The 25,490-nt window shown below is 38.1% G+C and overlaps 1 protein-coding gene across 6 annotated transcripts in view; it reads left to right on the top strand.

Annotated features, from left to right (window-relative positions):
- Window positions 1–25,490, top strand: part of LOC134532381 (histone-lysine N-methyltransferase SETD2) — a 73,468-nt gene that overhangs the window by 28,562 nt on the left and 19,416 nt on the right. For 4 of the 6 annotated variants that reach the window (XM_063368827.1, XM_063368845.1, XM_063368821.1 and 1 more), the window contains 4 exons: window positions 2,466–2,526; window positions 14,969–15,073; window positions 18,795–19,042; window positions 21,383–21,927. In XM_063368827.1, coding sequence (XP_063224897.1) covers window positions 2,466–2,526; window positions 14,969–15,073; window positions 18,795–19,042; window positions 21,383–21,927 — 959 coding nt within the window. The remainder of the gene's footprint in view (window positions 1–2,465; window positions 2,527–14,968; window positions 15,074–18,794; window positions 19,043–21,382; window positions 21,928–25,490) is intronic. The other 2 variants (XM_063368846.1, XM_063368842.1) reach the window with 1 other exon arrangement.

The raw sequence follows: 25,490 nt of genomic DNA, 5'->3' as shown, positions 1-25,490 counted from the left end.
TGTCCGCACCCCATTTTTTGGCCAATAAAGGTTTAAATTACTGCGGACATTACGCGAGTGATTACGGTATTATTTTAAAATGGCTTTTACGATTTTCACAGAATATTTTATTTTTGACTGCCCATTCTTTTATCTTTACAAGGACTCCTTTTTCAATAAAATCTGTACAATATTATTTAAATTAACATGATCTGAACGTAAGCATAGCAAAATCTGCTCTGTCTGTAACCACGAGTTGCGCGTCGCAATTGCCAATTCGACCAATATTTCTCATCAGTCACTTTCAGATGGCCTTAAAACATCTCTGCAAGTTTCATTCATTGTTTTCGCAAAACCATGGATACTTTGACAGAAGAAGCGTCACAAGTTGTTGCTTTGTTGCAAGCAGGCTGCAGTCACGAGAACTCGCTCATCAACTGACCTTGGGGGCTAATCTGCTGTCTCAATAGTATTCAGGTTTCAGGAAACTGGTACCTTCACTCGGAGACCAGATACCAGCCAGGTATGCGCCGGTACACATCTGCGAGGGACTACCGCTTTATCGTCTTAACTTCACTTAAAATCCTCATCTCATGGGCGTCAGTGTGTAACAGGAACTGAGACAAGTTGGAGGAGTAGCTGTTAGTCTATGGAAAGTCAGAAGTTGCTTGAAGATAGCCGACCTCACTTCAAAATGGCATGCTAGAGGCCTAGAATTGACTGTGTCACCGCAGAGCGCGACTGGAATTTTTTCAGAAACACGTCAATTGGAACATCAAGCAATGGCGGTCCATCGTGTTCACTGACGAGAGCAGAATGTGTGTCCATGGTGGTGATATGGGCGTCCAGGAGAGCGATGTTTACGGTGCTGTTCCTCTGAAACAGTCTTGTACGGCAGCAGTTCATGCATTTTGTGGGCTGGCATATTCCTTGAGGGATAAAGAGATTTTGTTTTTATACCTTGTGGTGGCCGGGGGGGGTTCTGACGAACGATATATCAAAGAGATTCTCCTGGATCATGTTGTGCCCCCTATGCAGGATATGTAGGGGAAGATTTCATGTTGATGCATGACAATGCCCGGTGTCATAAAGCACATACCACTGTAGCCAGTCCTCAGTCCCAATGTGAATCCGATTAAGCATTTATGGGACAAGCTCAAACGGAGGGTCCGAGCCATAAATCCGGTACCATCTAACATCAAGCTCAAGATTGCACTGGAGGGGAGTGGAGTGGATCCCCCATGATTTGTCAAAACCTTAATAAGATCTATGAGGAACCGCATGAGAGCTGATGTAAAGGCAAGGGGAAGTACTCTAATACCAAGTATTGATTAATAAAGTATTGTTTGTTTTGCTTGAATGTTTTGTTGTAATATAATTTTAAATATCCCCAATTTTTTTTTTTTTTCTTCCATAATCCTGCATTTTGCTTGCATTTCTATTCATAATGCATTATAAATTAAAAAAATACTGAAGATATGTTTATGATAATGGTGTATTGTAAAGTCAAAACATTAGGCTTTCAAAAAATAAATGTGTTGTGAAAATCGGTTAAGCTATTTTGAAAAGTATGCCTTTTTTTGCAAACTGGAGTGGTGAGTTGATTTAGTTGTACACAACTGAATTTTGAGTTTCCGTGTTTTGGATTTTGAGGATGTATGTATCACTCCAAGTTGGAAATAAGCTATAAATGGAATGGATTTGCTGTAACTGTTTGAAGTTAGTTTACTTCATAGTTTTACTTTTTTTAAACTTAAGTTTGCTCCTAGATTTCTTCTCCTCACAACTGGAAATGAGTTTTTAATGGAGACAGTGAGTTAAGTGGCACTAACATTTTAATATTTGACATAGCTAGAAAGTTTTAAGAGCTTAACTTTTTGCTTTTTTGAGAGGTTTGGCTTAGTCGTACAGGATGGGTGTTATATTCGATTCCCTGTGTGGACAATAGAAATTTAGTATATCTCGGTTAATTAGAGGATAGTGATAACTTTTACTACCACATTATTATTTAATTTTAAGTGTATGATAATTATGATTTGAATATTAAGTAAAATAAATTCATTTTTAATAATCATTCTCACGTGTAAACTTAATGCTTTGTCTTTGTTCTACATGCATGATTAAATTTATTATAAATAAATCCCATAATCATTGAACGACATGAACAACATTGTAACCTAAACAGAAACATGCTATTACAATGTGTTCTATTATTGTTTTTGCCACTACTAAATTATACTGCTGATTGAAAATAACTCTGTTTCATACAATTTTGAAACCTTATTTGTTACGGAAAACTCTTAGGCTCATCTTCTAAAAATGCTTGGTTATTAGGAGGTATACTATAAATTTTTTAATCTTTTTACATGCAAAACTTACTTAAATGTAGACTAGGAAATCATTGGCAAAAATTTTATCCTGTACACGATGATATTGGTGTAACTGTGATTTTGGGGAATTCTCACAGTGACACGATTCGCTTTCAGATCGAGGTTATAAAGAATATTTGGATCGGGAAGAAGTCCATAACCAAAAGACATATGACAGGTATGTGTATTTTTTTCTTCCAATAATTTATTGTAAGAGCTTATTAGATGAATAGAAATTGCCAAAGTGCTCTTTAGGTATAAAAAATTATAGTACTAGTTAGTGATGGCCCGATATCCAAAAACCTGATACCGATTCCGATATTTCCAAATTTACCGATCCGATAACCGATACCCGATATTCCGATATTCTGATAATAGGCCTATCTCATTTCTAACACTGATTCTATAAAATTGTGGTTCTGGAGTATTGTTAGAGACAATAATGAAAAATGTTAAATATTAATAAAACATACATATGTGAATGTATATTATTTTTATTAAATGTAAAATATAGTAAATTCACATTAAATGAAAGCTAATAATGAATTTATCATAATGGCCTACAAATAAGCTCTCTAAATTCAAGGTCTTAAAAATTTAAATTATTTTTCAAGGCCAGATAAAGCAATATTCTGGTGTAGGTATTACCTAAAGTATGCAAAAAAAAAACATATTGTAACTACAAGGAAACAAATTTCAGATTTTTGTGGAGAAATGTTGAGAAATATTGTAGCTGTCCGGTATTAGTCTCTAGTGTATTTGCTTATAATGTATGAATTACAAGCCACTGCATGTACTGAGTCCAGTGTCTCAACTGTAATCTACGAAAAATACCGTCCGAAAAACGGGAAGCCCACAACTCACGTAGTTTCGGTTCCCTGCAAGAATTTCCGAAGATTTCCGAAGTTTATTAACGCCACTTCAGCCGCTAAATCAGAGGTTCAAGCATGTTGTGACTGACATAACCTAACCTAACACTTTGATTTTTTTTTTAATTTCAATTTTTGAGAGAAATCCGAAGTTGCACGAACGTGGTAGGGAACCTAAACTACGTGAGTTGTAGGCTACCGCTGAAAAACATCAAACTTTTGTACCCTTTGTAAAATTTCATCACGGTTAATGACACACTAGAAAGGAAGGTCTTCAAGTAGTAAATTTTGTGACCATTGTTCAAGTGTATCACTCCATTTATTGGTGCGAAAACACGTTAAAAATAGGTACGTGAAAAGTAATTTCAATACAACTTTGAAACGTACTGCAGAGTTTATAAAACCACACATCTTTATTTATGTTGTTTTCAATGCACTCAATATAGCCAACATAATACCTTTGCTGCAACTTGCCCTACGTAAACACGTTTCATATTTTAGCTTTTGTAAAAACTTACGTAATGTTTTTGTATAGAACAGCAGTTGGCGACCATGAAACGACACGGAAAGAAAATGTCTGTTATATCAAGCAGCAACTTTATTCTTCTTCATGTTTACTTACGGCTACACCACTTATTAAATTAAATATCGTAATTATTTTCGTTTATGTTTTCAATTTATGTACACATAGTGAACTTCGAAAATTCATCAAGCGAAAACATTTTGCGAATATCTGAAACGAATAAATATGCACTAATGACTGGGATTTGTGTACACATGGAAGAATTGTACCGTCGGGATGCATTGGAGTATCAGAAAGAAGAAATAGGCTTGAAATCTTGAAATTGTTTCTGTGAAAAATATGCTTGAAATTACTAGGTAATATGGTGACGTGAAGATAGATAAATTACGCCCGCGGAAAATAAGCTTGGAATTACGGTTAAGGTTATGTGAGAAGTATTATTGGCGAGAGCAAACATCGGTTATCAAAATATCGCAAGTATTTACCGATGTCCGATATTGAAAAATGTGCCCATATTACTGATCTCCGATATCGGATATCGAATATCGGGCCATCACTAGTACTAGTGTACAAATATAGGTTACTATCGTTACCAATGTTTAATATCATGTACAAATTAATAATAACTAATGATTATGTAAAGGAATTTCAACACTGATAACCTTTTAAGTAAAAAAAACTGTGGCCACAGACTGAAAGCATTGAAAAGTTGGAAATGAGCAGTGATTTTTTTGTGTGGAAATTCTCAGGTTTTGAAACTCTACTCTCTCTCGTCTACAAACTATGTCACACGTTCCTCTTTCAACCACAGTTGTTTACTGCATAGACATGATTGATGGGATGCTGATAACTAGGGCCTGGAATTTTTCGTGATCACGAAGTTTGCGAAAATTCACGCGAATTTTGCATGAAAACGCGAAAAGTAAGTACATACGCGAAAACCACATTTCTATATTACACTGCGAATATATCCCCGAAAAGTACCATGTATTTGCAGATCACTAATACTCACGCAAGGTTAAAGTATCCTTTAACCCAAGTCTTGTGTTTCAGCATAATTACCTTATTTTTACATAAGCCGTGTTCGTGTATGGTTTTGATGCTCAAAATTGATCTCGGGTATAGTTCGCACTAAGTTTCTTCTCATTTGTGCGCCAGGGTTTGTCAAGTGGCAACCCCATGTTCCTCCACTCCATTATGCCAATACTGTATTTATTGAATGCAAGCAAACTCAAACTTTTGCACTCTACGAAAAATAAAAATAATGATGCCGAATTCTAAACTACCGTGCACACTTGGCCGGATATGAGAACGCGTTTATTGTATTTTGCAAAATGTGTATAAAATATTATATCAAAGCAAAAGAATAACCTAATATCTTGTATTTATCCAAGTTGCGTCATATACGGTAAAATGTAAACAAAACAAACCTGGTTTGTCCAGGTTAGCCAACATAGCTTCTACTAACTTCTCACGTAAGCGAATGCTTCCTTAACGAAGATCATACATTTCCCAGACTGTGAGAAGTTTTGTTTTGTGTAAAGCTAACACGTATGTTAGCGGCTAATGAATTTATCTTACCGTAGTTGTTTATTTTATGTAACTTCGTAAATAGCAAGAGAATAAGCAAATAATGATTTTGCAGATAGAAATTAGTCTGCACATCGAGACTGGTAGTGTGCGGGCATGCGTGACTATCATGCAGCCAGCATCTGTTGACGTCACGAGCCGCGACAGCATTCCCAACGTAGTGGCATACCACTGCTGATATTTATTCGCGCGCCAAGTTTAGTTGATTGTTTTCGTAACAGCCTGTATGTAGTATGTTGCAACATATTTCTGTCTAGGGTTTGAAAATGCCGAATAATACTTTGAGTGCTCGAGACCGAGCATATAAGTATCAGAAACATGGGTTTTATTGTACTGACAATAGCACAGTGATGTGCAAATTTTGCAACTGTATGTAAAGTTTCATGGGAAAGAAAAGATTCCATTGACAAACACCTAAAGTCGGCTAAGCATGTGGCATCGGCAGCCGAAAAAAAAGAAAATTTGTAGTTGCAAACATCTATAGGGTGTCTGTTTTGTGTAACTGTTTTGGATTTAATTGGCTGTTATTATGCATATTAGTCTTATTCCTAGTATACATGGATTGTTTATTAAATATGTAAACTATTATATTCAATAACTGAACAATTTAGTCAACATTTAAAATACCGGTAAAATTTCCATTGCATAACGAAAATACCAACTTTAAACCACCGCTTTTCTAATTTGAAAGTGCCGCTTTTTGCATACTGAAAACACCAGAATTTTCCAGGCCCTACTGATAACACATGCTTGCCTATGTTTTATTTTTCTCTTAGCTTCTTTTTTTGCGTCCAGTTTTCTCACCCACTGTAAAATACTGCAGTAGCAACACAGATTTAATAGGACTGAAGGAATTAAATCACTATAAAAACCTCATTAAATATCATTCATTAAAGCGTGATGAAAACATTGTTTTACTGAATTTGTTTTTATTCCCAAAACTTACGGTAGTTATTTTTCCAGACCTCTAGCTGGTCACACTTTTTAGTGAGAGTGACTGTACCAGACTTTGACAAGTATCTTGCATTAACTGTAGATGTGCAGTTTAGAGGCACCTAAGAGTGCCAATCAAAGAAGAAGCAATACTTTGTTTTCTTCTTTATTCTAGACTATACTAAAACCTGAAATTGAATATTGCAAAGAAATTAGCAACCAAAAAATACTTAGGCTACCTCCAATATTCAGTTGCAGGAAGGTCTTATATTTATTAGCATAAGGCCTACAGGTTTAAAACTGTTACAAAAATTGTTAGTAAAAATCAAAAGATCACTGAGGTACTCGTATTGATGATGAATTGATTCCTACTGTTTTGACTGTGGACTGATAACACCATCTTTCTGACGGAACGACTTACCGCGGCGGCGCGATAACAAAGACTGACTAGTTGCCGGCACTGCCAGCTAGTGGCGCTACCGCAGCCAGTAGCGCGGGAAGTTCAAACACAGTCTTGATATAAGGAATATCTCAAAGTCCCAACATATTTACACAAATTTAAAAACATCACAAGTCCAAACATAACCGCCCACCTTGAAACACTGTTTTCAAAATTCAACTGGTAGGGGGCAAAGTTTTACAGCAGGACGCTTGACCATCCCATTAGAGGTGCGGACAGTCGCAACACGAGGAATATTGTCATTTCCTGGATGCAGTTGAATGATGCGTCCTAAACGCCACTGCAAGGGGGGGATCCTGTCATCCTTGAGCAGCACTAGTTGATCTGGTACCATAGGTCTGTCTTGTCGAGACCACTTGCCACGCTGCTGCAGCGTGTGGAGGTAGTCTTGGTGCCAACGCTTCCAAAAGTCTTGGTGCAGACGTTCCACCAGCTGAAAACGCTGCAGACGGCCAATGGGGATGGCTTCCAAGGTGGGTTCAGGCAGCGTGACCAAGGGTTCAAGGGTTAGAAAATGGCCTGGAGTGAGAGCCTTCAGATCATTTGGATCTGAACTCAGTGGGCATAGTGGTCTTGAATTTAGGATCGCTTCCACTTGCACCAAGGCCGTGTACAGTTCCTCGTACGTCAGTACCTGCTCGCCAATAACTCGCCTGAGGTGTGTCTTGAAGGACTTCACCCCTGCCTCCCATAGCCCACCAAAGTGCGGGGCAGACGGGGGGTTGAAATACCATGTCACTCCAAGTGGCTGCAGAGATTCTGTAACACCTTTCTGGTGTTCTGATGACGTCAACAGCTGCTGTAATTCTTGCAAATGATTGCGAGCTCCGACAAAATTTGTCCCACAGTCACTATAAATGTCTGATGATCGGCCCCAGCGAGCAAGAAAGCGCTTGTAAGCTCCAATGAAAACTTCAGTGGACAGATCTGATGCCAGTTCCACATGCACTGCCTTAGTTTTACAGCATACAAAGATGCACATGTAGGCCTTTAATAGGGTAGGTCGACGAATACGTGCCATTTTTATGGTGAAGGGACCGGCATAGTCCACTCCTGCCTTGGAAAAGGGCTTCACCTGTTGAACTCTCATGGCTGGGAGATCACCCATTAATGGGGCTTGAGTAGAGGGTCTAGCCTTGAAACATTTAAGGCAACGACCTAAACGACGACGTATTGCTTGCTTGTCTGCGATGATCCAGAAGGTTTCTCTGAGAATGCCTTGCAGAGTTTGTAGTCCAGGGTGCTGGTTAAGTTCGTGGTAATGACTAATGATGAGATCTGTGAATCGATGAGTTTTTGGCAACAGAATGGGATGTTAGTGCTCAAAGGGCAAACTAGACTGAGGCAATCGACCGCCCACCCTGACCGTTCCAGAGGGATCGAGGAATGGGACCAGTTTACGAAGCTGTGGGGATGTACACTTATCAGTTTTTAGAGCTGTAATATCACCCTCAAAAACAATAGCTTGCACTCGTTTGACCCAAAACATCATTGCCCCTTTTATCTCATGAGTACCAATCTGACCTACTAACTTCGCCTGCTTGGCACGGCAGTTGTGAATGAATCGCAACACGTAGCACGTTACATGAAGCAGTCTTGACAGACGACTACATCGTTCCAGCAGTTGATCACACTGATGAGGTGTTACAACACTGATGAGAGTGAGGTTCCTTTTCTCTAGCACTACTGAATCAGGTGCCATGTCATCAAATGCTATTTGGACAGGCCACTGAGAGGGTTGATGTCTTAGCCACTGTGGACCACACCACCACAACGAGTGGTTCAGCAAGTCTACAGGAAGCAAGCCTCGAGAGGCACAGTCTGCTGGGTTGTATTCGGAACGTACATGTCGCCACCAGGAGGTTTCAGTGCAGTCTTGAATTTCGCTTACTCTGTTTGCCACAAAAGTCTTCAACTGATGTGGCGCAGTATTGACCCAGGCCAGAACAACTTGGGAGTCAGTCCAGGCAGTTATGGACTGAAGCTTAATATGGTGTTTGTAAATTGCCAGAGTATGCTGCAGCAACCGAGCCAACACTAAAGCACCACATAACTCTAAACGAGGCAATGAAACTACCTTGACAGGTGCGACCTTTGACTTCGCGACCAAGAGATGTACTTTCACATCACCCTTACAACTCACACGCAGGTACACAACAGCTGCATAACCCTTCTCAGAGCTGTCACAGAATCCATGAAGTTCATAAGAGCAATCTGAACAGCCTTTGACATGTCTGGGAACTGTAAGGGACGACAAGTGTGGCAAGTCTTTACTGAAACATTCCCACACTCTTACAATCTCAGGCGGTGGAACTGTATCCCAATCCAGTTTCTTCAGCCATAATTCCTGGATGAGGCTCTTCGCGAACATGGTCAAGGGTGTCAGGAAACTAAGAGGATCAAATACGCGAGCCAAATTAGACAAGATAGAACGTTTAGTTGGTGATTCAGAGCTAGCCTGGACATTGTACGAGTAGGTGTCCGAGAGTGGGTTCCATTGCAGCCCAAGTACCTTTACTATTACTTCACTGTCTTGGTCCATGGAGAATGGCCTTGGCAGTTGAACAGCATCGGGAGGGAGCCACTCCAGGAGCACAGGATTATTACTCATGAATTTGCGTAACATGAACCCACCTTTATCGAGAAGTGTCATGAGTTCTCGCTGAAGTTCCAAGGCTGCATCTACTGAGTCAGCTCCCGTCACAACATCATCCACATAGATATCTGACAAGAGTGTCCTTGAAGCAGTAGGAAACTGTTCCCGCTCATCAGCAGCAAGTTGATGCAGGGTGCGAATTGCTAAGTAAGGTGCTGAGGACACTCCATACGTCACGGTTTTCAGTCGATAATCTTCAACTGGTTCCGATTTATTGAACCGCCACACAATTCGTTGAAAATCTTGATGCTCTCTGTGCACACGTATCTGCCTGTACATTTGCTTTATGTCAGCGGTAAACACCACTGGGTGAAGGCGGAAGTTACTTAGTACCTTAACAATGTCTTGCTGCAGCTTGGGTCCCGTGAGCAGTTCATCATTGAGAGATACTCCAGTTGAACCTTTGGCTGACGCATCGAAGACTACACGAAGTTTGGTGGTTGAACTGTCTGGCTTGATTATGCAGTGATGAGGAATGTAAAAGGAAGTAGAGCAATCAATCTGTGACTTTGGAACCTTTTCCATGTGGCCTGCCATCAAATAATCCTTCATGAAATCTGAATACATTCCATGAAGTGGAACATTGTCACTCAGTCGCCTCTCCAAACGCTCAAACCTGCTCAGTGCAAGGGATCGAGAGGTTCCCAATTCGGGTTCAGGATTCCTGAACGGCAGGGCAACACTATACCCCCCTCAGCACTTCTACAATGTGTTTTCTTGAACAGTTCTTCACATACAGTGTCATCTTGGGAGAGGTAGTGTGTGTGTGGAAATTCCTCCAGCTCCCAAAACCTTTTCATTACTTCCTCCAAGGGGGAAATGGTGGTCACCATGGATGTGACAAAGGTTGCAGTTCTACAAGATGCTGTCTCCACTTTTCCCATAAGGACCCATCCCAGTACTGAGTTGAGGGCCATGGGAGAGCCTTCTAACTTACCACCGGTCAATAATTGTGGAAACAAGTCGGCTCCAAGAAGCAAATCTACAGCACCAGGGATATCAAATGAGGGATCCGCTAGCTTGAGGTGAACAACAGACTGACGAGTGTCAGAAGGCAACTGAACACTGGGCAAGCTATTAGCAATTCGTGGAAGGATGAAGGCATCGAGAGCAAACCGAGGACTGTCTTCACCAACTGGACTAATTACCAAAGAAGTGTAAGACTTGGCAACATTCACTGGTGTATTGGATAAACCCTCTATGGGTAGGTGAGCATTTTTGCGAGGCAGACTCAAACACTGAAAACATCTTTCACTGATAAAACTGGCCTGGCTGGCAGAGTCTAGCAGGGCCCGAAACGTATGTGGGTTTCCACGCACGTCATGAATCTGAACCTGGGCTGTCGACAACAGGACTGTTGACACTGAGTGCACAGCACTACAAGAGGTGACAGTGGATAATGTTGAGGTTGGATTTACATCGTGTACAGTCGACTGTCCCTCTGCAGAGTCGGGAGCAGCATCACCTTGTTCATCCTCACAAGTTTCGTCCTCAAAATGTAAAAGTGAATGATGACGCGAACCACAATGGCGACAAGATGAACCCACGAGGCAGTTTTTTGCTTGATGTGATGATCTAAGGCAGTTCAAACATAGTCTGTGTTGTCTGACTACAGAGTATCTCTCTGTTGGGCTAAGCTGATTGAATTTAGAGCACTTAAACAATGAGTGAGCACTGCTGCACATTTGGCAGGAGTGTGTCTCTGATTTAGCAAGGAAGGTATTTGCACTTTGGTATTTAGGCAGAACAGACTTACGAACAGGTGCAAAAGAGGGGAAATTTTTCTGCCGAGTGATCTGTGTTGTGGGTACCTTTCCCCTGGATGATATCACAGCCTCTTGAGCACGACAGTGCTTTTCCAGGTATTCGGTGAACTTGGCCAAGGATGGTAGGTCTTGACCGGTGAGTGTCATTTCCCACTGGGTTTGAAGTACCACATCTAATCTCTTGCAGAGAATAGGAAGCAATATTAAATCCCACTGACTGACTGGGACATCGAGTGCGGCCAATGCTGCCACATTTTCCGTGATAACCGTTAAAAGATGTCGAAGTGATGCTGGTGCATCAGCAGATGCAAAAGGTGCCTGCAGAAGGGCTTCAACATGAACAGATATGATTAAGCGTTTGTTGTCATACCGATCAGTGAGTAATTTCCAGGCTACTTTAAAATTCACGTCTGTGATTGTCAACGACTGAATCAACTGAAGTGGCTCATCACTTAGTGCGGTTTTGAGATACACTAGTCTCTCAACCTCAGTAAGGTTGGCATTCGTTGTCACAAGAGTGGTGAACAGGTTGGCAAAATTCATCCACTCCCTAGGGTTGCCATTGAAATGTGGCAGCACTATTTTTGGTAGAGCAACGTGAGAATTCCCGGATGAAATACTCTTTGTTTGCTCCTTTAAGTCTCTAGCCCTCTCTTCAATAGTGAAGGACTCCACGGCGGCCATCGCTGAATAATAGTAATTTTCAAATGAGATTATGCGAGCTACATGGGCTTCAGGATCGAAACCCGTAGCTGGGTCCGCTGCAGCCTCCACAGCGAGATAGTCTGCATCAAAACCAGTTTTCACTGAAGCAAGATCACGAGCCGTTGCAAGAAATAGGCCCCTTTTATTCGGGTCCCCCGCCGCAGTGTGTGCAAGGTCCGCCGCACGTTTAACCCGGTCTTCAGCAAGTCTAAGGCGCAATAACGCCGACCGAACGTCTGCCATGATGTACTGTTATTGTGTCAAAACACGTAATCTTTATTCATTGACACAAAGAACTGTGACGTCACGCAACGGACAAAGGCAACTGCGGGATACGGCGAACAAGGCAGCGACAGGACACTAAAGGACAAAGGCAGCGACAGGATACTAAAGGACAAAGGCAGCGACGAGACACTATGGACAAAGGAGACGAGAACAAGGGAAAGGTCACGGACCCTGAACAATGATAAAGGACGGCGACGTAATACAAAGGAGAGGTTAAAGTCACGGCGCGGCGCTGCGCACTCAGGACAAATACGATAATTTCCAAATCCGTGACAAACACAACAATAGGGTGCTTCACGTCTGATACATTTACACGAGCAAGTTAATTTCATCAAGTACAAAACAAATATGATCAATGCACTTCAGACGTCAACGGACCACACTCGAACTGAACGATGCATATCGACGCACGCCGACGAAGTAAACTAAACACCTACGAAACTATTTCTTGAGAGACTAAACACGCCGGCAAGATCCGGCCCGGAGGACCAAATGTTTTGACTGTGGACTGATAACACCATCTTCCTGACGGAACGACTTACCGCGGCGGCGCGATAACAAAGACTGACTAGTTGCCGGCACTGCCAGCTAGTGGCGCTACCGCAGCCAGTAGCGCGGGAAGTTCAAACACAGTCTTGATATAAGGAATATCTCAAAGTCCCAACATATTTACACAAATTTAAAAACATCACAAGTCCAAACATACACAAGTCCAAACACCTACCATATTAGAAATTATGTTGGTAAACTATTTTCACCATAAATAACACACACACACACACAAAATATGTTGTGTGTGTATTTATTTATTTATTTATCAGAGTATCCATAGAATGTTGATTGCAGAATTTGAGACTTGTCTTTCTGAATAACAACTTGCCAGTGCTGAATTACCGTATTAGCACTACCATGAAATGATTTTAACAACTCTCTTCCTGTCTGGGATGTTACTGGTGTTTTTGAGTAAACTATTGCAGTATACATCAGTATCATTTATAGATGAGACACCTGCTTTTTATTTACTTGTCAAAAATATGCTGTGGTGATGGTTACAGAATTGGCAATTACCGGCTATAAGTTTTACAAAGTTTGGTAAAGTCAAGTCTGTGCATTAGTAATAGAAACCAATGATGTGTTCCATCTGTGATGTCTTTCCAGTGTTTTTTTTATTACTTACTGTATAAACATTTCTTTAAGAATTAAATATTATGAATATATAGAATAGGTGTAAAATTATTTTAACTTGCAAAGAAGGGAAACTTCTTAGTTGGAAATTTAAGAGTTTTTAAGAACCCCTCAGTTATACACAGACACATAAACACCTACATATTCATACATGTTTACTACAGGGAAAAATTAATTGTATCGTAGCAAACAAGCTGGTTTTGGGTGAATCAAAAAAGTTCTCTATTGTCAATCAAAGTATATATTAATCAAAAAATGTTTCTATGACAGAGCTATCAGATACTGACTAAAATAAACTTTTGGGATTCACTGTCATTTGTTAAGTTCAAGGAGCTGTAGTAAATATTTGAAATATTTTAATGCAATTACTACTTGGAAATAAATTAAAAAGTTCAAGCAGTAGGTAATAATAAATGTTGAAGATACAGTTCTTAAAAATTTTCCTTGCTCAAATACATTTCTGCAGACCTGCCAACTCTCACGATTTTGGTATGAGGCTCACGATTTTAAGGTCCATCTCACGCCCTCAAGCCAAAATAGTGTTTCCTCACGATTTTTTGGGGCCCCAAGATTTTGTTTTTAAAAGTTACAAAACAAGTTTTACGGTAGCTTACAGTAACGAGTTTCCATCAATACTCGAGTCACGTAAAGGAAGCAATTTTGCGTTTTGTAACATGTGCCGTGCTGATTTTTCTATCTCGCATAGTGGAAGAGGAGACTTTGTGAAACATGTCGCTACAAAAAAACACAACTAACACGTAAAGTGTATTGCTTCCAATTAAAAAAAATTAATTTTGCTGTGAACAGTGATAATAGTGTTACACAAGCAGAATGTTATTTTACATCTTTTTTTATTTGTGGCCCTGCATGATCACTACACGAAAGCGCTAAATTATGTTCAACTAAATTAAATCTGCAACCTATAATTTGTTGAAATAAATTTTGAAGCAGAGACCATGTAACATATGTACAGGTAAGTCACTTAAATTTAAAGATTCTCATTTGTTGTTTTTTATATCTAACCTGTATTTATGGGCCTGAAAATTTTTATCGAGGACCTCATGATTTTTTTAATTTGAATGTTGGCAGGTCTGTTTCTGCCATACTGCAAGTTACAGTTGGAAGTGTGTATTTTTGCAGAGTGGATAAAACCAAGAACAATTATCACCTAATATAATTAGGTATTTTGTAGGAAAAAAAGTTCAAAGGAAAATATATTGAGTAAAGAAATTCAGAAATAAAATTTTTATCATCTGTGCAGTTGACAATGGCTGAATTATTTATCTCAGAATATATTGAATAATTGTTCTTTGAACGACGATAATGCTCTGGAAGTGTGTTGTTTGGCACTTCAGGAAACATTTATGAGAAATAAAATTATTGTATCCTATTTAGGTATCTTTTTACTTTATTTTAAAAATAAATTTTTTATGGACTGAATGTTTCTTCAAAATTTAAGTTTATTTGTTTTTGCTCATATATTATTTTATTCCTGACATTCAAGATTTAGCTTCGGGTTCAAGGCATTCTTTTAAGAATGAAATTTGAGTTCAGATTTGAGAAAAATTGGATTCAATCCATCAGTAGTTTTATGGCATAGATTATTTTTCAGATGGATGTAATTTTTGGTTCATTGCTCTTGTTGCAGGCATCGGAAGCGAGGTGAATATGAGAGGCCACGCGACAGATCAAAGAGATCTAAGGATTCCCCCGATTCGGAGAGAAGTCGAAAAATCTCTAGATATGAAGACAGGTACATTCAATGGCTGACTATGTATCACACTAATTGTGTAATTTTTTCTTCATGATTAATTTGCAATATTATATGGATGATGTCAGGAAGAAGATTTGGGTTGTACAGTGCACTTTTTAGGAACTTGATATGTCTATCATCTTGTACTGCCAGCCATAAATAATTTTCATATGAATGTTCAATTGAATTGGTTGAAAATAAGCATTTATATAAAATAAAAAAACAAATATGATTACGCAAGGGATAGAGCCAAGATTTTATAGTGTTGTAAATAGTATATTTAATCTTTCAAAATAGAAGATTTCATCTTTATCATTAAAAAATAAAACAATGCGATAAATAATGAGTACTACTTAGGCACAATTGCATTTATCAACTGTTTCAACAAATGGAGGTACGGCACTTAAAATTTTTACATGAAACAGTAATAGTATACAGAAAAACTGCTACTAAAGCATTCAGTATGCTTCGATAATAATCCTTAGTTCCGTAGAAAGTTATAAATATAAAAATAAATAGTACAGCTAAACATTTTTTTGTGTAATGTTTTGGAGCCATGACAAGTTTCTCTATGGTGTTATTTCTGTGTGTCTGTACCCGCAGTATTGTGCATTAATATATAAATTTACTTAAATTGTGGTCTGTTTTACTTTTAATGTATCAAAACAGGAAATGGTTTAAGTATAAATAATCTTTTAGTAGCAGGAAGAAATATTTAATTGCATGTTTTAAGTTTATTTCTTGGACCATCGTAGTTTCTAATTTATTAATTTTACTTTCTGTTGCTGTCTTAATTATGATACTATTCATATGAATCAAAAATCAGTATGCAATGTCAAAAGCCCTAAATCATTATATAATTCCTTGTGATGTTTCTGTGTGGACCTTCAGTGATATCTGTCTGGTATCAGATCTGGACTGCTTTTAATTAATTTTAAAAAACTATATAAAAATTAATAAATTTAAGTTAAAACAAAAAAACTAAACTAAAGATTTATTAATTGAATTATATATTGTAATAGACACAAGGGGCCAATGCAGGTGGCAAAATGCAAACTTAAGACAGCAATCAAAGTGGTTCTATCCCCTCTCCTCCACCCTCATCACCAAATAAAATTTTGTGTAATCTTCTGGTCACAACCAGGTAATTCTTGTAAATTTAGCTGCATATTGACTCCCATTTCTCTGTTATTTTTTGTTTTATCACTATATATTACTGCCTCTGCTGATAGATTGATATGTGTTGAAATACAAGCCAGCCTGTCATTCATTTCATTCCTATCCAAATTTTTTTTTTGTTTCATTTTCAACTGGAGGAAAGGTAGTGGCTAAGACAGGACTGGTAATGAAAGTGTCCTAGTGGCTTGTGATACTATGTGCATCATTATGAGTGTGTTGATCATCAACTGATGGTGCTCCATTTAAATCAATGTGTCAAAAATAGGGTTATATGATTATTCATTCATGGTATTGTTATGGAAAAATTCAGAGATATCTTAAATTAACATTTGAGCACTTAATGAACTTTCATGTAGCTTGTATGAAAATAACTTACTGGTTTCAAGTCAATAATATTCTTTAAGGAAAGAAACTTGATTTTTAAACTCATATAGAAATACTTCAAATGTAAGATGCTCTTGATTATAATTAGGGGTGCATAAGTATTAAAAAAAAAAAAAAATAGTCTAGTTTTAAGTACTTGATTCGAGCCTAATTTTTAAGCTCAAAAATGTAAGTAGTTCACTGTTTGGTCTAAGGAAATAATAAAATGCTCATGAACCATCAATAATACAAACCTGGAGTAATCTTAGAATAATTATATAGCTAGTAATTGTAAACCTCATACAATTCAGTTAAGTAGGAAATGTGTTTTGATGATGTAAAACTGATTAATAAGATATTTGTTACAATGTAAGTAACTTCAGTTTCCTCCTGCTGTTTCATTATTATGAACAATGTAGATAGTTAAGTATTGAAATTGCTAGCTTTGGTAGCTAATTTTACATCATTTTCACGCTATTTATGATTTTCATATTTGTGTGGACATTTCATTTAACGTACCATCTTCATAATTTTGTTTACTTTAACCTATAGTAAAAAAAAATGTGTATATAACTACTAAGCAAGCACCATACTCAAAATTTGTTTCTTAAAATGATCTTGACATATCCTTTTTTCACTTAAATATTATTTATACCATGCATAAGTAATAAACATAGAAAATAAATGTCTACTTTACGTCCACCAAGTTGACAATAATACATAATGGCATATAGGTGATTAATAAAGATGGATGAAGCACCATAGTTATGCTGGAAGCACAATAACTACCACAGATGTACCATAGTTACGGGAACCTGATATATATTGGAAATATTAAATGTTAAAGCACTACTCCAACCATGGAGCATTAACTTAATATTATTTTACATAAACCCTGAAAATTCTTGTACTGGGCAATAACAAACTTGCAAATATTTAAAGTATAAAAATTATAGTGTTAGTATGAAAAACTGTTTTCATTTTAATGTTTCAAATAACATCCTAATTTCAAAGTAACTGCAGTGCTACTGGACAAACATATTTTAGTTTCCTTTCACTTCATATTATATTTTGAAATAGTTAATTCTATTTTTTTATTAATAAATAATAGTTGCTTACAAATTTTGTAATAAAAAAAAATTCAAGTAGCTAATTACATGGAAACAGTTGTAAAATTCTTTGTAAATCTAAATGCTGTAGCTAGAGACTGTAGACTATTATGCAGTTAGCCCTATGATAGTGATTCAGAAACCATCATGAGATACCATTTCAGTGTGTACTTTCTCCCCACTATTTCCTGTTGAGCTTTAAAGGGAAATACAAAATAATAACAAATTTACTACTCGACTTGAAAATATTCAATTTTTTTGTAACTGCTTGACTCGACATTAAGATATGGTACTGGTGCACCCCTAATTGAATCAGCACATGCTAAAAGGGCCTCAGTCCAAGCAACCCAGTTTGGAAGAAAATGAATAAATCTGTCTCTTAAGCAACCTTTTTAGCGTAAGCGTACATTCAGTATTTTCCTAGCTAATATGAGCTAACCCGCACTTTTGACTCAATCCCTTTTTAGCATAGATAGTTGAAGCTATCCTATAACATGCGATTTTCATGCTTAACTCGCTTTGCCATTTTTTTGTGACTGAGGCACTTTTAGCATGTGCCGATTCAATTATAATATTTCATCATATATTAAATGGTTTAGATCAGTGGTTCCCAAACTTTTTCATCTGGCGACCCACCTTTCCCTAATAGGAATACCTCCAGTGTCTATCGGTCCGTGGTGGAGCAAAAAATCTTATTTGTATCGTATCCCTTCCTTATTTACCATTATATATCCTTTTTTTAAGATACCGATTGGTTATTGATATACAATTTGTGTTATGATTTTAAAATGGTTGACAGAATATAAGCATTTTGTAGCAAAACATTTATTTAACAGTAGATATGTGTTTGCACACAATTTGATTTGCTTCGATTTTTCTTAATTTTTTCTGGTGGTTTATTCGATGGTTTCTGATAGTTTTTTTAGGATTGAGTTGCGACCCACCTGTGACCAACTAGTGGGTCGCGACCCACCGTTTGGGAACCGCTGGTTTAGGTTCTTGGAGTATTATGACTGACCCAAGATGCACCCCAGCGTAGAGTGAGTGGTGGGTGTCGGGCGTGGTTGCAGGGTGATTGTGCCGCTGCCTCGCATATCCAAGGAGGAGCACCGGCAGCTGTTTGCGATGAAGGTGGCGCGGCGGGAGGAAGAGGAGCGGCAGCGCAGGCAGCAGCAGGAGATGTGGCAGCAGCACGAGCAGCGCTGCATGGCTCTGGGCATGGACCCCCGCGTCACGTCCGCCTTCGACCCCGGCACGGGCTACCCCTGCTTCTACGACCCCGGCACCAACATGTGGCAGCCGTACCCTCCGTCGCAAGGTCGGTGCAACATGACGTGGGTAATGAGTAGGGACCGGAAAAATTCGCGGGTTCAATGACATGTAGGATGAACTCCATAGTTCTACGTACACTCGGTCAAATGTGACCCACTCGTTGGCTGCTGTCTTGTGAGACGTCCCAACGTAGCAGCCTGTGATTCGATAGTCTTAGGTCCAGGTGAGTTGTGAGCCAATAGCAGAGGCAGCACTGAGGTATAACCATTTGTATTTTAGCCTATCGCGAAATGAATTCGCGAATTTTTCCGGTCTCTAGTATAGAGTTTTAAAGTAGTTTTAATGTACATGTATGTACTAACACCCTCTAGAGAAAATTTCCTGCTTCATAAGTTTAGAAAATTTAGCACTGCATCTATAAATACATACAACTTGTACCCTTTCAATAAAATTTCCCTAATTGTGTCTAAATTTCTAAGTATCTTGAGAAACTTCTTATAGTGGTTTTACTGTAGTTTGAGTAGTGTTGCTGTGGTTATCTTAATACATATATATAAATCCAGTGTCCTGATGTTTGTTTCCAGTGAACTCTTCACCAAGTCAACCGATTTCGATGAAAATTTGCATTTATGTGTAATTTTTTCCAACTTGAGAGATAGGATAGTTTTTATTTCGATTAATGGTCTTAATAATTAATAATTAATAATAAACTGATTATCAATGTTGATTGGTGTTTAAGCCTAGGAAACAGTGGGTACTTCGTCTCCATGGCAACGTTGCGTGCTCGAGAGTCGGGAAACTATCGGTGCTATTGGTTTTTTCTTCGGTACATTACAAAGCATTGTATTAAATTTTTGTCAAAATTAATTAATTTTCATTTTATTTTGTTTATTATAACTGTAAATAAGAAATTTGGTCTCATTTTTTCCCCCATTAATACAACTGTGCGAAGCCGGGTCGGGCAGCTAGTCTTATGTATAAAAATGAATGTTTGTTTGTTTGTATTCTATGCGCTGCCATATCGTTTATCCGTTTGCGATAAAACTTTGTCAACTTATTGCTTGCACTTACGCGAAGGTTATAGGCATAGTACAATTGACTTACAGTAGGTGGAGTTCTTTTCGTACTGGCAAATGTATTTGGAAGAGCATTTCTGCAATCTTGTACATAAAAATGAATGTTTTGTGTGTTTGTCTTCTATGTGCTCGCGCATCGTTTTTCCAATTAGTGATGGAGTGAGAGATGGATAGAGATAGAGATAGAGAGATAGAGAAATACAGAGTGATGGAGAGAGATTTATATAGATGTATAGGTTAAGAGAAATATAAATATTTACATATAGATAGATATATAAAGAGATAAAAAATAAAGGGTTAGAGGTATAGAGATTTACAGCTATATTTATACAGAGCTAAAAAGATATTTAGAGTGATATGAAGATACATATAGTGATATAGAGAGATATGAAGATACATATAGAGATATGTAGAGTTACATAGGGATAAAGAGAGTGATAGATAGAGAGGCTTGGAATGTGTTTATAAACTTCAAAAAAAAAATTACAGAGGCATTGCAATGCATGCTGGGCAGTAGCTAGTTTTTATAATAAAATTAAGTGCTTAAATTAAAAGAACGTTTAATTTATCTGGTTTTGCCTTTGCAAGGTACGCAGGAATCATTGCAGTCAATGCTGAGATCGTTAATTACTGTTAATTCAATCCCAATCCCTGATGCTTTTTATTTAGTGTGACCTAGCTGTCAGAAAAACATTAAGCCATGTAAACAAAATACATGATTAAAATATTTTTTTGGTATAAAAACCAGACTGTAAAGCACTTCACATTTAATCCCTAACAAAAACTACACGACACTGCAAAATGTAAGCCAGAGCTTGTCATTTCCTTTAAGAGGATGCTTGAAAAATTGCTTCAAAGATTGCCATTAGCTTAGTTTGTTACTGGCTATCAAACCTTACTTTTTAAATGTTTTTTGTGTTACAGCAGAATAGTTCCAGTATCTTTACTTAACTAGTTGATATCCTTCTCTTATAGTTTCCTTGTAATTACTAGAGACCTGCAAAATTCGCGGTTTCGATGATTTTCAGGATAGACTGTACCCTTGTACACTCAGGCAAATAATGCAAGTTCATTGGCTGCCGACAAGTCATCTCATCTGGTTTGTCTGTGATTCGATCCTTTTTTGGTTGAGGGTTTATAACTGGTTGAGATTCGTCCAGATGAACAGTAAGCCAATAGCAAAATTATCTAAGAGGTATATGTGTTTGAATTCTAGCCTATCACCGGATGAATCCGCAAATTTTGCAGGTCTCTAGTAATTACAAATATGTTTAAAACACTGGTTTTTTTATTGATTGAATATGTTGCAGATCCAAACTCGCTAACGCCACCGGAAATTCGACCCTCTCCTATTTACAAACCGGGCAATCCTCACATGCCGGCCCCACCTCTTCTGCAGCCCGCGTACGACCCCAATAGCCCCCACTACCCTCACGGGCACTCGCTGCCCTACGATGGCGGGAGCCACGGAGCGTATGTGGAGGTGAGGCCAGCCCTGCCGCCCGCGGAGCCCCTGCTGCCAGAGTTCATCCCCCTGCCCACCGGCCCGCAACCCCGCCCCCACCTCCTGCCCCTGCCCCGGCAGCAACTCGTCCCCGCCAGGCTGCCTCCCAAGTGGAAGTCGGCCAAGGACTCGGAGGGCCGTGTGTATTACTACCACGTGAGGGAGCGTGTCTCGCAGTGGGAGCCGCCCCCCTGGCCCGACGCCATTCGGCAGGTGGAGACGGACTCCTCCTCGGAGACCAGCGAGGACGACGAGGACGAGGACGACGACGACGAGGAGGACGAAGACGAGGAACAGAGCTCGTCTGACGAGGAGGAGGAGGAAGAAGAGAATGAGCAAGAGGACAAGGTGGTAATTAAGCAGAGTAGTACTGGCCATCTCCGCTTGTCATGTGTTGACTTTCGCTAGCTTTTACTAACACTGTGGAGGAGGTATGTGGTGTTTTCAGGTTGCATACACAAACACACTCTTCTTTGGCTTGAAACATAAATCTTCTATAAGTCTTTGCGACTTCTTCAAATTTAAGATGGCTGGAAACACATAGTTATTGAAAGAGTAACTTGGAAGTCTATAGTGGACGATTTCAATTAAAATCAGATTTTAACCAAGGTACAATAAAACCCTGTTGTTATGAACCCTTAGGGTTCCCAGTAATAGGGTCGTAATAAACATTTTGGAAAGATTGACCTACTCCCGACCCTTATCCAGTAAAATATGCCTTTTTTTTTTGCACACACTCTGCGATTAGTTGTCTTTGGCAGGAAAGTAACAAGTTTTAAAAATTAAATATAAATTTATGTTAATAGCAGACATCTTCCGAAAAGAAAAGATACCCAAGAAAAGCATATTGGACACGGTCACCAAAGTGAGCATAATCTAGGAGCAATTTGCAGTGTAACTGTATCTTTTAACAAGCGATAAGTTTATTTGAACTATCATTAAAATTTTAATATATTAGGTTAGGGCCGTAACTTTATACCATGCCATAGGGGTCAAGAAGATTAAGTGTTGTGACATTGTTTGCTGTCCCTCGCGCCAGCGGGCAAGATGTGGAATGTTAGGAAGGACGGCAGCTGTGCAGTGTGTCATGCTTGGGTAAAATTGACAAACTTTTTTTTGTTGTGCTGTGACAGCAACTTTTCTTTGACAACACATCTGGGGTAGGGGGTAATTAACTGAGCTCCTTGAGTTTAACATTAAGGGCAGCAGATAAAACTACGGGGGGGGGGGGGGGGGGGGGGGGTTAAGGGTGGGCGTTCATCCATAAGGTTGTTGTGTATATCTTCTCAAAAGACATATAAGACATTTCGTAGAATGTTAGGAAAGCAGTGTCATCCCTGTGTTTATAGCCAGATGTTTTCTATTGGATCTATACACATTTCCTTCACCATAATTTGAACCATCAGGGGCACACAGCTTATGGACACGTATAAAGTCTTATCAGTTTTCCTACAGTTCTTGTATATTTTTAACTTTTCTTCTTGGTAGAATAAAGTGAGCCGACAATGATTGTTATGTCTGTAAAACTGTGTTATTAGTTTTCTCTCGATTTACATTGATAAATGTATTTTAAATCACACACACTCCACATAAATAACCATAAATAATCCCAAAAATTTTGGAAATTATTTCTAAGTGATGTGAGAAAAAAAAACAGCTCTATAAATAAAGCCTGAAGTACAGTCTCATTGGAGTCCAAGAAAATGTGTGGGTCGCCCACAATTGTTCACCAAATCAAACCAAAAATATTACTGAATCTGGGTGGAAAAATGTACAGTAATCCATCCAAAAACAATAATCAAAACCAGGAGAGCTCCAAGTCGTAATAACAGAAGCAAACAGAGAGGTAGCATGTTGAGAGCAAGCTTATCACAATAGATGACTGGGCAGCGGGAAGACATCCCGGCACCAGGGTGCCATTATCTGTGATAGGATGGTGGAGAGGAATAGATAAGGGAGGAGTTGTCTACCGCACCATGTGTAGTACAGTGCTCGCCAAGAGAAATGCAGTACAATATACACTTCAAAAGAATTTTGGGCTGATTTCCTTCAAATTATTGAATATTAACACAATAATTTGTTTCACAGGTCCTTGAAAAATGGTCGTAGTGGAAAGGTGTTCATAATAAACGAGGTTGTAACAACTGGATTTTACTGTAGTTTGTTTTTTAATTTAAATTTCCTTAAATGGAATTACTGTGGTTTGATGTAACTTGATGCTAATTTGTGTTTAATGCCACCTGTAAGTACTTTTTACTTTATGCACTACAATTCCATATTTGCAGGCTAGAAGCACTGAATGCTATCTTTATATACAACTAACATATGTTATTGTACGTATTGGTAATTAATTTAATGAGTGAAATCAATTTGTGTGGATTTTTGGAACTAAATATTGCTTGGACTTCTAATAATTTGCATGTGGTAACAGGGGTACATCAGCTTTCTATAAGATGGTTTTATGGCATAAAATTATTGCTTAAAAATTATAGGAGTGTGCGAAGATGACTTTTTAAATTTTAATTGTAGTTGAAAATGAAGATTTAAATTTTTGCCAAAGATGAAGTTGAAGGCAAATATAACTTACCTAAATATGAAGATACATTTATAAAAATCTATAAATACAACTTTGGGTTACTAGCGTAAGTGTTTAATGGGCATATCGCACACTAAATAAGAACAACGTAGGAAACATTTAGTGCATATATTTATTTATTTATTTATTTATTTATTTACCGTATTGGTCCGAATATAAGGCGACCATTTTTACATAAACGAGAGATGCAAAAATTGGAAGTCGCCTTATTTTCGCACCCAAGACGTCAGAACCGCAAACATTAGTTCCAAGCTGAAAGCTACAGTAGAAACATTGTTTAACAAAACGTTCACATTTTTTATATTAACTAAAACTTTGTTACCTCACACGGGGAAAAACGATAAATCCACCTAATATTGCAGTAATTTACAATTGTTTGAAGTTGAAAATTAAAATATTTGTTCTTGAGTAAAAACGTGAATGTTGAAGCATCTCAAAATGGCAACCTTTTATTTCACAATTCATATTTGTACTTTGTGTACAATCGCGTGTTAACATTTACGGTAATTTATCTTCAGATTTTTAATGGAAATTTTAGTACTAAAATATCACAGTTATTTTCAGAACGATTGTTTACGTTTACAAACATTTCGGATGTAATGTTTGGAAATTCACGGCTGCCAACTGTCTTTCCACAATATTTCTTTGTTGTAAAACGAACATTGCCGAACACGCACGAAGACGCCATATTAACAGGAATTTGGTACGTTGCTTCAAAAGCTATTTTAATAATCCACTCTTTATTTATGTAAAAACCTTTTATAATTATGATAGATTATTCTTTCAAATTCATAGAACAGACTCTCTCTGTCAGAGAGTAATATGGACAAATATACGCGGTCACGTAACCGAAGTTATTCATGGCCGTAAGCTTCATCATGTCAGCTAACCACTTGTTTTGTTCCGGCAAGATGCATTCTTTGTTTGCTTTTTTTACGTTTAACACACTACTAAATAGTAATACGCCTTGTTCTGTGGTAATACGTAGCTTAAGTCAAACGGATAGTTAAATGCTGTATTTTAAGAGTGATTAATAGCCATTGTAAAAATTTTAAATTCGTAGATACAGTAAACTGTGAAAAATGAACAATCACACATCGGTGGAACGGCGGGGAATGAGCTCTAGACAAATAAACAGCTCTGAAGATGACAATTATTATGCAGCTTCATTAGAGTAAACATACAAAAAAATTTCTAGTGTAATACTTAAAAATGTAAATATTTTCTAATTGTTTTCTTTTGACTTTTAGGGTAGGCCATTCAAACTTATTTTAAATAAGTAATGTGATAAATATAAATTAATTGTTATACATACATG

The sequence above is a fragment of the Bacillus rossius genome, chromosome 1 (genome assembly GCF_032445375.1).
Source record: "Bacillus rossius redtenbacheri isolate Brsri chromosome 1, Brsri_v3, whole genome shotgun sequence".
Taxonomy (NCBI): domain Eukaryota; kingdom Metazoa; phylum Arthropoda; class Insecta; order Phasmatodea; family Bacillidae; genus Bacillus; species Bacillus rossius.
Note: the sequence above shows the minus strand (reverse complement) of the source record. Positions and strands in the feature narration are given on the sequence as shown.